The sequence below is a fragment of the Athene noctua genome, chromosome 2, assembly GCF_965140245.1.
Source record: "Athene noctua chromosome 2, bAthNoc1.hap1.1, whole genome shotgun sequence".
NCBI classification, from domain to species: Eukaryota; Metazoa; Chordata; class Aves; order Strigiformes; family Strigidae; genus Athene; species Athene noctua.
This window is the reverse complement of record NC_134038.1, coordinates 64,724,069-64,736,126: the sequence shown is the minus strand read 5'-3', so window position 1 is coordinate 64,736,126 and position 12,058 is coordinate 64,724,069. Positions and strand designations below refer to the sequence as shown.

Here is a 12,058-nt window from a genome sequence, read left to right as displayed (position 1 = left end):
CTTTCGTTCCTCTTTTTTTTTTTTTTCCTCCTTTTCCTCTCTCCCCTTCTCCCCCTCCTTTCCTTAATCACTTCTTCGTCTTCTTCTCCTCCTTCTTCGCGGTGGAGAGCCGAGCAAGCGGCGGCGATGAGACGGTAAATTCAGTCACTCCCCCCCTCTCAGGCTTTCTCCGAGATCAAAGAGTCTCAAAGCGCAACTTTCTCGCTCGCTCGCTGGCTGGCTTGTTTCAAGCTCGTGGATTTGTGTGTTGTTGTTGCTGTTGTTGTTGGGGGGGGGGTTGTTTGTTTGGTTTTTTTATTGCGTTGGTAATAGTTTGTTCATTGTGCAAAAAACGAGGTCGATCCAGTCTCTCCTTCTCCTCCCAGCACTTAGTCTAAGAGCAAGACAGCAAATAATAAAAAGGAGTAAAGCCCCCATACATACATATACACCGGATGGGAAATGTCAGTCACTCCTCCACCTTCCAAACAGTCACAGATCAAACAGTGTCACCACCGGAGAGGACTACTTTTCTCTCTTGCTCTCCCTTTTTTTTCCTCCACAAATCGAAGCTTCTTCTGATACTAAATATAATGCAAACACATTTTTTTTTATCATGGATATTTTTTTTTGGCTGATCTTGATCTGCAACAGAAGAAGAAAAAAAAAAAAACACAAAAAAACAACACACACAAAAAATTTGCCAAAACCAAGAAAAACCCCGGAGAGTGTGTGCAAAGAGGGAGGGGGGGGGAGGAAGAAAAGACATTCACTGAGTGGGAGAGATTAACGTGAACTGTCCCCCCCCCTAAACTCCTGGGAGAGAAAGAGATCCACTCTCCCTCTCTTCTCTTTTCACTGAAATATAACACACATTCGGATCCCAGGGCTCTCAGACAGTCTCAACTGATAGACAGACACATCGAGCTGCTTTTCCTGCTTCAGTTTGTTACTCCTCCTCCTCTTGCCCACGTCACCCTGACAATTACAAATAGGTCTCACACAAACCCATACCTGTCAATCTTTTTAATTGCTTTGTTTTCATTTTTTTTTCCCCTTTCCCAGAGCTAAACAATATGACAAAAAAAGAAGTCTTAATACAGCGCGGCATAAAAGATTCCTCATGTGAGACACGCGTTGAGGGGGTTGTTATTATAATCCACTTGCTAAAGTGCTGTGCAAGACGCATGTGCTGATTTAACTTCAGCAGAGGTCTTGTTCCAGCAAACTTAAAAAAAAAAAAAAAAAAAAAAGGCAGGAGATGATACCTCGCCGTGGCACACGTCTAACCGGCATTGAATTAAAAATGATTTGTGGGAGATTACAGTTCATCCTTACTTTAAAATACCAACAGATTGCAGAGCAAGAACTGCAGCATATGAAACATGCTGCTAATAGATTTTGCACAGTATGTGTCTGGGGATTTATATAATGTTAACTGCAAGAACAGAAGGGTTCTTCCCTTTCTTTTTTAAGTCGAGAAAGCAAATAAAAACTACCCAGCTGATTCCTAAAGGAAAACACTCGGAACTGCAATTTTGCTCTCTTTCGGGCAGAAGGGGATTTTTTTTTTTTTTTGGCTTTTAATTATTAATACCGCACAATTAAGCAACGAGCTGTTAATACTGGTAGGATGGAGTTAATTCCAGGAATTACACGTGAGCTCCTCAGACACCGGTGCAACATCTCTATTACATTCCCTCCCTCCACGCAGTTGTACCAAGTTGGGATTGGCGGCTCTATCACAACATTTACTTTGGTCCCTTGACCCAGACGATTTCCTGCGCAGGTTCCTTCTCCCAAAATGTATTCCACAGCGAGAAGTGATTTTTTTTTTCTTTTTTTTTCTTTTTTAAGGAGAAAGAAAAAAGAAACAAACAAAAAAAACCACACCAGGTTTTTCTGACGGAAAGAGGGAGTGGGGGGAATGAATCCCCGCGACCCACAGAAACCGACAGCAGCCCGTTAAACTGCTCCCCTCCGGGGACGGCGGCGGCGGTACCGCCAGCCCGGGGCCGCCCCGCGGACCCTCGCGGCGGGCGGGCTGAGCTTCGCCTTTCCGGCTGCCCTGACGCGCCGCGCGTGCAGCCCGCGCCTCAGCCGCCCCAACGGCCGCCGCCGCGCGCGCCCCGTCCCCCCGCGCGCGGCCGGCAGCGGCTCGGGGTTGATTCGTAGCACCTTGCGAGGAAGTGAACGTTTCGCACGGAAGGGGCGGAGCCTCCGCCCGCAGGCAGCGGCTCGGCGGCAGCGGCTAATAACAACACGAGAAGATTAGCTGCAACTTCTCTCCACTTCTCTAACCTTATCGAGCCGATAATTTATCGTGCTCTCTTCCTCCTTTTTTTTTTTTTTTTTTGTAGAAAGATAACCTCTTTTTGTAAACTAAAGAACGGGGCGGGGGGGGGAATCCGAGGCGTTTCTCCCTCCCCCCCCCCCCCCTCTCTTTCTCTCTCCCTCTGTCCTGTTTTTTAAACCCCTTAGTCAGAGGCAGCGTGCAAATTAAAAGCCACCTCTAGGAGAGCGTCCAGCCCGTCGTCCGTCTGCCTCACTGGCAGAGCCACGACCCCAGTTGCCGTCCTCAGGCGTGGCGGCAGGCAGGGGCAGGCAGCACCCGCGTGTGTGTGGCGCGGCGGGCCGGGCAGAGCCGGGGCAGCCGCGGGGTTGTGGGCCGCCCGCCCGCCCGCCGGAGCGGCCCGGCGTCGCTCCTCGGTAACGCTAGCGGTGGCGGAAGACGACCGGCTGCAGGGGACCATCTTGCCGCGGCTCCCGCGGCGGCGTTGCTGTGCGGCGGAGGGGGCCGGCCGGGTGGGGAGGACGGAGGCAGGCTGCAGCTTGTCGCACGGGGCTTTATTTACGTACACAAATCGCTGCGTGCGGAGAGTTTCTCCTGCCGGCTCGGTGGCAGTGGGTCCTGCGAGCTGCCTGGAGAATCCCGAGCTGGGCGGGGGGCAGAGGAGAGCCGAGGCAGGGCATGAGTTTTAGCGCGAAAAGCGGCGCTTTGCTGAGCTCCCGGGCACCGCGGTGCTGGTGGCGGCGGCGGCAGCAGCAGCCGTCCGGCGCCGCGGCGGCTCCCGCCTGGTCTTACTTCGGTGGTAGCCGGCCGCGGCCCATCCTGGACATGTCCTACTCCCGTCACTTTCTGGATTTCCAGGGCTCGTCCATCCCCAGCTCCATGAAGAAGCTGGTGGTGACTAAACTGAGCCAAAACTTCCGGGAAGCGGTTACCCTGCAGCAGGACTCGCCCGTGCCACTCCCGGGAGACGGAGACCTCCTCGTCAGGAACAGGTGAGCCCCCGCCCGCCCGCCCCCCCCCGCGTCCCGGCACCGGCCCCCTCAGATTTCCCGCACCTTGCGGCCTGCTCCCTCACACATGCTCCCTCACTTTGGAGACCGGCTCCAAAGTTGTACCAGCTGCCATCTGGCGACTGTTAATTTAATTTTATTGTTGTTCTTGTTGTTTTGAACGGCTGGTGCTACAGTCCGGTCGCCCTCTCCACGTGTGTGGGGGTGACACTTCCTCCTCCTCTTTCTCTGGCGGGGGTGGGGGGGGGGGGGTGCGCGCTGCTCTCGCCGTACGCCTGCCCGAAGGAGGAGAAACACCGCAGGCCCCCTGTGCCAAGGCGGGGAAGACCCAAGTTTTTTGTTCAGTGAGCGCTGAGGAGAGAGCGGGACGCCGAGAACCGCTTGCGAGTCTCTCCCAGGTCCCTGCCCGGGCTCGTTACACGCACGTAGTCCTCGGGGCGTGCGTGTGTCCCCACCGCACCCACACCCCTCTCTGGGGGACGCTGAGGTACAGCCGTGTGCTGGGAGCCCGCACCAGCCGCTCTCCTCTGGGCGACCTCGCGGCTGCTGCCCCCCCGTGCCTTCTCCCCTCCCGCCCAGCCGCCCGCCCGCCGCTAGCCCTCCCTCAGCCGGCCGTGACTCACCGGGGAGGCAGAGGCCCGGGGCCCGCCGCCCTGCCAGCCCCGGCCGCCGCGGCACCACCCCCGCCTCTGCGCGCCAAAAGCGGGCGGCGGGGAGGGGGCAGGGCAGGGCAGCCGCTCGGCTCGGCCTGGCACGGCGCGGCAGGACGAGAGCCCGTAGTTGTTGGCCGCTTTTAGAGTGGAGCCGGGTCGGGCGGAGAGTGAGGAGGTGACATTTTGCTTAACATAACACGCCGTAAATCCTGCGCTAGGGCTGCGCGCCCGGCGCGGTGACCAGCTCGCCATGAAATGAAGACTCTGTGGACAAAACGTGCCTTCCCCCCCCCCCCCGCCCCAGGCTGTCTCCATAAACCTGTTTGATTTCGGTGGCTCCTTCCTAGACGTTGTCGTTCCTTAAGCTAAAAGTAAGCCTTCTAAAGTTCAGACGTTTCTCTGCCCACGAGGGGAAGCTGAAACTCTGGGAACTTTGGAGCAGAGTGCGTAGCTGGCTCATAGGAGAGCAGCACCCTCGGGTTCTTGTCAAGCAAGGAAATCGTAGTAACACATAGTTTGCCATGCTCTCCGTTGGAGCTTAACGATGTGAAGAAGCACTAAGTTGGCTTGAGAACAATGCTGGAAGTTCTGTTAAGGCAGTGTGTGCATGTGTAATCTCTAGCATGTGTCCATATGTAACACATAAATACGTAGCAAAGAAGGGGTAAGGAGAAAGAAGAACAGGGACTCCTTCAGGAGCTGATGAGAAAGCTTCTGTGGCACTTTAATCCGATGCTGACATCTCCCACTAGGATTTCTGAGACCAAAATTCCCTCCAAACCTCAAGGTCTAAAATATTGTGTTGCTGAATCCACTAATGAACATGAAACAGTAATGGCATGAAACAGCCATCAGGCTGGGGTTAAATTCCTTTTCGTGGAAGAAGTCAAAAGACTTGAGATACAAGTAGCAAGTCTCTACTGGAGCAATGCAAGGCAGAACGACATCCTTGTTTCTCAAATCCCCTCCCCCCCACCCCTTTGCACTTGGAGTCTTTCTCATCCTCCTCCCTCCTTCCTTTTTAAAATTTATTCATTTTTTATATGGCTTCGAGCGTAACTCTTCCTTTCTCCCTCTCCTCCCTCCCTTTGCTGGGTGGGCTCCCTGGGTGCCAGGGAGATTGTGCACACCTCATGGTAAAAGGGCTGAGGCACGGAGCTTGTACCAGACTAAAAGCAGGAGCTGGTCCACGGATTCAGGCAGGCAATTACTGGGTTTTAACACATCAGCCTATTACACAGATGTTCCCCTACAAGCACACATGCAGGAGTGGGGATAGAGGGGAGGGAGAGGTGAGTGATGAAGTCGAGATTTAGAGTTCATACGTTTTGTATTATTTGGGTTTCTGTGGCATTTCCTCTCTATTTATTATTATTTTCTGGGGAATATCACAGAAGACACAGGATCACGTTACTGAAAAACATTCTCTATATACGAGCTGCAGCAGGAACCGAGTTCCAAATGTTTTCCCCTCTCTTGTCACTCTGGGGAAGCATTTTCCCATCATGAAAGGATAAGTCCCTGGTTTTATTTAGTTTTTTAAAAAACGAGCCCTAAATACAACTATACATTTTCTAATAGGTAGAAACATACAATTAACAGCAAAACAATAAAGGACGTGAGTTCCAAGAGTGCATTTGTGGATTTGTTCATTTTAGTCCCAGTCACGCCCATGAATAGTATTAATTGCTTTGAGCTTTTTATGTAAAACAATTCTCATCCACCACAATAAAATCTGGTTTTGGATTTAGGGGAATGGGAATTAAAATGTTCTGAGTTCCTGTATGGATAGATATTTTAAAATAAGAGGCAGTTAGGGGGAACTTCCTTCCCCTCTTTCTCCTCCTTTAGAGAACTAAGCCAGCAACCCTTATTTATACTTTTTCATACAGAAAAAAACAATTCATCCTTTATTCAGAAATTTTTCAAAACTATAAATCTATGCAAAGCAATTATTTTATTTCAATTTTCTGTACGGGAGGAGGGGAAAAGGTGAATAAAAAATCCTTAATGAAGCCATTTAAGCATTGTATGTCCGTTTGTCCTGTTTTGGGGGGCGGGAGCAAGGTTCCTCTGTATTATTGCAGGAGAAGGACCCAAAGGCTATGAAGATTTGGTCCTTCTTAAAGTTGCTGGGGGATTTTCAAGATATTCTTGATCAAGTGACACATTTCGTTTCCAAAATACCTGTGAGGATTTACTGTTGGACTGGAAGATGGGAACAAAGTTTCTAGAAAAGCGAGTAAGAGGGGTTGAGAAAGTTTTTTGAACCAAGGGACTAATGGATCACAGTGGGAAAAGTGGAGGACTATTCCTGCTGAGTGTTTGGTCTAAATAATGTTTTTCTTGCATAGTACTGGTTTGGATGACTTTGTTTTGTCTGTGTTTAAGGCTGTGGTGCTGGTTTTCAGTGTCTCATGCTTTGTTGTGGTACAAAAAGCAGCATTTCCTCCCCTCGGCGGTGTCCTCCTGTTTTCTGTAATAAACAATATGAGGGGGTTCAACACTGTTGAGTATAAATAAGACGGGTGACTCAATGTGCCTAATTATTTTCGGAAAAGCCAATCTCTAGCTTTGGGGTTTTTTCCCCTTAGGTTTAAATCTTGAAATGTTGAAGGAGCAAGCTTCAGTTAGAAACTGCTAAATTAAATAGTATGTTTTAAAAAAGTAAAGCAAGACGATATAAAAGATCTGGAAGGGGTCTTAAAACCCACCCGCTCCCCAAGTAATTGTTACTTCTGTGCTCTCCTTTCCTCCGTCTCAGAAGTTAGTAAACTGTTCTTCAACTTGTAAATGGTACTTATTCCTACTTTTAAAAGAAAAACAATCTAAGAAACTGCGGGCACATCCTACCACCTCCATTCTGTCAGCTGGAATGACAAGGCAAATTAGACAATATGTTTTAATCCAGATGCTGCGTACGATCGTTTTAATGTGCGAGGAATCTAAGAGACTAGACAATCTTACAGCAAAAAAATAAAATGCAAACAGGAGTTTTGAGTTCGCACACAATAAAAAGGGAGTTTAGAAAAATTGGGGGGGGGAGGCTGGGCAGCAGGCTGTATTGATTAATAATGATGAGTGTGGGAGTCCAGGGAAAACCATCTCCCGCGGCCCGGCAGACCGCAGAGGCAGGGAGGGAGCGTGTACGTGTGCACGCGTGTCTGTGTGCGTGCAGCGGCCGGGAGGGGACGGCCACCCCCTACATCTTCCCCCCCCCCCCCCCCCCCAACTCCGCGCAGCGGTGCAGCGCGCAAAGGCTTTGTCCGCCCCAACAACCCGGCGCGGACAGCGGCGGGCAGGGCCGCCTTGCCCCTCGCCCACGGCGGAGCTCCGCCTGCGCGCAGGCAAGGCCGCGCCCGCGGTGCCCCGTGGGCTCTGCATCCTCTGCCTGGCCGCCCCACGCCCCGCCGCGTTGCGCGGCGCGGAGGGGCGTGGGACGGTCGGGCAGCAGCAACTTACCCTCCGCGGCCCCCTCAGCCACAAGTTGCGGTACAGCATCCCGGGCAGGGAAGGGTTTGCATCCTCCCCCGGCTCCAGAACAAAAGCAACGGGGCCGTGGGAGTCCTGCTCGGCGGGCGGGCGGGCGGCCCACGCAAAGTTTGGGTCCTCGGTGGGTCATTTCCCTGCCCCTTCGTGCTTTCCCCGCTGCAGTGCAGCGCCGAGAAGAGGAAGGGAGACGGGGGCTTGGGTACAGTTACCGCTGGTTTGTCCCCCCCTCCCCTTTTCCAGAAGGCCGAGGGACAGCTGCTCCGCACCGTGCGGAAGCAGATGTGCGGAGGGAGGCGCAGACGTGCGGAGGGAGGCTCTCAGCCCCGTGGGGAGCGGGGACCTGCCTGCTGCGGGGGCAGCGTGAGAGCCCCGGGGCTGGCCTGACAGCTACCGAGAGCCCCCGACAGCTACCGAGAACGAGCTCCCCGGATGGGCGACGGGAGGAGACCCGAGGAGGGGGAGAGCACAGCTCCCCGCCGGCCTCTCACCCTCAGCTCCCTTCCGCAGAAGTTGGGGTGTAAACGCGGGGGGAGGCTAGTGCGGCGCCAGCACGTCTCGCCTCGGTGCTCCGAGCCCTTCTGCCTGGCGGCCGAGGGACTCTGTTTGCCTCGGAGGCTGCTGTTCCGTTACCAGTTTTTATGCATCTTTTAGCAGGACTCTATGGGAGTTACCTTAAAGCCGGACAATAGAGGATTTTTTGTATCTCCGAACAAGACGCAGGCATTTTTTGTCGCGGCCGAGCAGTGAGTCAAAGGCAGAATTTAAAAGAGCAACAGTCACTTTCACCTATTTTATGCATGGTTATGTTTATGCGTACATGTCTTTTTATATGTAACCGCATTACGTTAGTGAAAGTTTCAGAGTCCCCATGCTATAAAAAATGAAGAAAATCCAAACGAGCAAAGCAGTTTTAGGTCTCCTCGCTCTGTGTGCAAGCAGTTTAGAATTACACACACATCTGATTTGAGCCTATTGCTAACTGCAACAATTAAAAGCGCTCAGTTTGCATACTTCTGCAGCCTTTGCATGGTATCAGGTACACTCTTCAGGTTGTCACTTCCACATGTAGAAGTCCTTGTGTTTCCTGTTGTATGCGTCTCTTTTTCACATTTTCTAGTTAACAGAATCTCCCCCAGTCTCTCTTCCTTTTCCTGCATAGAGATACTGTTATGTTTGGGTTTTTTTTAAAAAAGTTACTAAAACGTTGTTTATGTTCAAGCTAGATCATAACTTTCTTTTAGGCATTATCTCCTAGCACTTGATCAAGTTGTGAGAGTGTCTCTACCTCTTTCTAAAAAAATTGGCATCCATTTTCACCTGTTAGAGGTCAGCAAGACTTGATACTCAGTCTTATAATTTTAGTCCTTCTGTGCAAGGTTGTTTTGATGTGTTGCAAGTAATTTATATAAAGAAAAATATTTTAACGTTGACATTAGCTACATCAAAAGGCAAATTTGCTGTAGTGACTCCATCAATTAAAAAGTACTTGCCTACAGTAACATGACCTTGCAAATGACATCGATAGTTAATATGATCGTTAGTCATTAACAGTACTATTATATTCAAAAATGTAAATTTGTTGCCAGAATCCGCATATTTACCGTTTTACACTTTTTATTCTTCAGTGTTTTCACATCTTGTATAAAGTGGTCAATTAATTTTCATCCTTTAATCTTTTACAGAATTATTTTTAGTTTGGTCAAATGGACCTGAGGAAAACATAAGTTGGGGTGGTTTTTTTGGTTTTTGTTTTTTTTTCTTTTAGCAAATTTATCTTTAATTCTATAGTGACAGAATGTAAACTACAAAAGTCTGATGGAAGTAGTCTCTGGAGTATACTCATTATTCAAATGCACCAATAATCAGAAAAAGTCTCGTACGTATCCCATGACTTCAAATTGAAGGTTTCTCATACGACAAAGACTTGCTAAGGAATGAATCTCGTTAATACATTTTTGTTTTCTTCTAGATTTGTCGGCATTAACGCATCTGACATAAACTACTCAGCTGGTCGATATGACGCATCGGTTAAGCCCCCATTCGATATAGGTTTTGAAGGTGTTGGTGACGTGGTAGCGTTAGGACTCAGTGCTAGTGCTGAATATACAGTGGGTCAAGCTGTGGCCTACGTGAAAGCAGGTTCCTTTGCTGAATACACAGTTGTGCCTGCCAAACAAGCAGTTCCTCTACCCTCTGTGAAACCTGAGTTTCTTACTTTAATGGTAAGTGGCGCTACCGCATACATCAGTTTGAAAGAGCTGGGAGAGCTGTCTGAAGGCAAGAAGGTTCTGGTGACAGCAGCAGCCGGAGGAACAGGCCAGTTCGCTGTGCAGCTTGCAAAGAAGGCAAAATGCCATGTAATTGGAACCTGCTCCAGTGATGAAAAGGGTGGTTTTCTGAAATCCATTGGCTGTGACCGTACAATCAACTATAAAACTGAAAATGTTGAATCTGTTCTTAGGAAGGACTACCCCGAAGGTGTGGATGTGGTGTATGAATCTGTTGGGGGAAAGATGTTTGATTTGGCTCTTAACTCCTTGGCTACCAAAGGGCACCTGATAGTTATTGGGTTTATCGCTGGCTACCAGAACCCTACTGGCCTCCAGCCCATTAAAGCAGAGTTATTGCCAGCAAAACTATTGAAGAAGTCTGCCAGCATTCGGGGTTTCTTCTTGAACCATTACCTTTCCGAGTACAAAATGGCTCTGAAGCACTTGCTCAAGATGTATGAAAAAGGAGACCTGGTTTGTGAGGTGGACTTTGGAGACATGTCTCCAGAGGGCAAGTTCACTGGCTTGGAGTCTGTATTCCGTGCTGTAGATTACATGTACATGGGAAAAAACATTGGAAAAATTGTAGTTGAATTACCTCACTCTGTCAACAGTAAGCTGTAAAAACAGAACAATGATATAAATCAGAAGAGAGAAAATGGGCACTTTATGCCACAGAATTACTAGAAACAATTTCTTTTTTTAAGCTTAGTAATGGATATTATATTAAAAAACACCATTAAGGTGTTAATAAAAAGTTTTGTGGTTTTTTTTTCTTAAAAGTGCTTAAATCAGTGGCTGTAGCACGGACTTAGTGGGCCTGTGTTTTATTCTTTTGCCTAGGCTAGTGTGAGACAAGAACATTGTTCTTGACAGAGTAAGTCTCAATGCAGAGGCAGATTTAGTCTGTCAGACTGGTTTGATAAGACTTTATATATAGTTCATCCCAGAAAAAAAAAATCTTTCAGCAATTTTGATTCCCTGATTTAAAAATAAAATTGTTAGAACAAGACTAAGTAAAGAGTTGTATCTTTTGTTTGCTCTACTAATCTCTTGAAGTTTCTGGAAAAAAAATATGCTCCTAATTTTTTTTCACAAACACGATAATCATAATTCAGTTGCATCATGGATCATAGTAATATGCCTTGAGTGGTTACACAGGGAAATTTATCCTCCAATTCTGACATGTCAGTAATACTAAGAAAAGCAACTTGACTTTTTTTTAATTATGTCTTTCGTAACTATAAACAACTGTGCAATTTTCTTTTAAATGTTTAACTACAAGTTGCAACATAATCTCATTTTCTTGCTTTTTCATTTGCTATTGTTACTGTTTACTGTCCGGTCTCCCCTTTAGTCATTATTACAAGATTACTGGGAGTGGGGGGTTAAGCCATGTTCTTGTATGTTCAGGTCTTGTATATTTTTTGAAGATTTAATAAAGTTTAAAAAAAACTATTCAAATATTTGTGGCATTTATTCATATTGATCCAGTTCTTGCTGACTAGCTCCTTTGTAGATAATCTCTGTGTTGTAGAATTCTTTGGCTGATGATTTGTGATGTAACTGCCCATAACTGGGCTGCTGCTCCTACTTTTACCAAATATTGCTTCTACAGAAGCCCGTTTGCAAACAGCAAGACCATTTTAAATCTACAGTCACAGTTCCTCACACACGTACTGATGCTCAGCCATAGATTATCTAGTGGGTGCAGTTGAAAGGTTTTGTAAAGTTTTGAAAATTCTTCCTCATTTAATAGATGTTATTAACAGGACATAGATTAGGAATTCCAGCTAGAAGTGTAATATTTTCCAGAACAATAAAATACTTTAAACTGTGCTTGCTCTACATCTTTTTTCCATAGCAACTGTCTAAGATCTTAAAGGCTGATTTTGCCACATCTTTTGAAATTATATACATTTGTATGCAGTTAGAGAGATGGAAATTTCATAAGATCATACACCTAATAATAAACGTAATGATAGACTGATAATGTCTAGGGGTTGAAGGAAAAAATCCAGGATAAACTTAGTTTTTGGGTATTATTCAGGACTGACTGAACGTGACATTTTTTAAAGTAACATGTAAGAAAAACTTCTGGTTTACTCAGTAGTACAGACAGTAGAAAAAGTACTTTTAACTTTGATTTAGTGCATTCTTACTGTAATTTTTTAATGCATATGTCATTAGCATCCTAAAGAATTGTGTGCAACAAAGAACTGTCCCTTTTTTGGGCCATGTCTGACTACTGGGTTTAGTCTCACCTTGGAGGATTTTGGGGATGGCTTGAGTCTTTTTTTACCATTTCTCTTTTACTCAAGCTGAGCGTCAAGCCACTATGATTTTTGTTTTCACCAAGAT

The 12,058-nt window shown here is 47.5% G+C and overlaps 1 protein-coding gene across 1 annotated transcript; it reads left to right on the top strand.

The window, feature by feature from the left end:
• The first annotated feature begins 2,353 nt into the window (after positions 1 to 2,353).
• Positions 2,354 to 11,155, top strand: PTGR3 (prostaglandin reductase 3). Its single transcript, XM_074899313.1, has 2 exons — positions 2,354 to 3,264; positions 9,397 to 11,155. Exons 1-2 carry the CDS (start codon positions 2,951 to 2,953, stop codon positions 10,319 to 10,321), a joined length of 1,239 nt encoding a protein of 412 aa, XP_074755414.1. The 5' UTR covers positions 2,354 to 2,950; the 3' UTR covers positions 10,322 to 11,155.
• Positions 11,156 to 12,058: the final 903 nt, after the last annotated feature.

Coding starts and splice junctions, on each gene's coding strand:
- PTGR3 (XM_074899313.1), top strand. CDS start 2,951: ATGAGTTTTAGCGCGAAAAGCGGCGCTTTGCTGAGCTCCCGGGCACCG. Junction 3,265..9,396: donor GACCTCCTCGTCAGGAACAG/GTGAGCCCCCGC, acceptor GTTTTCTTCTAG/ATTTGTCGGCATTAACGCAT.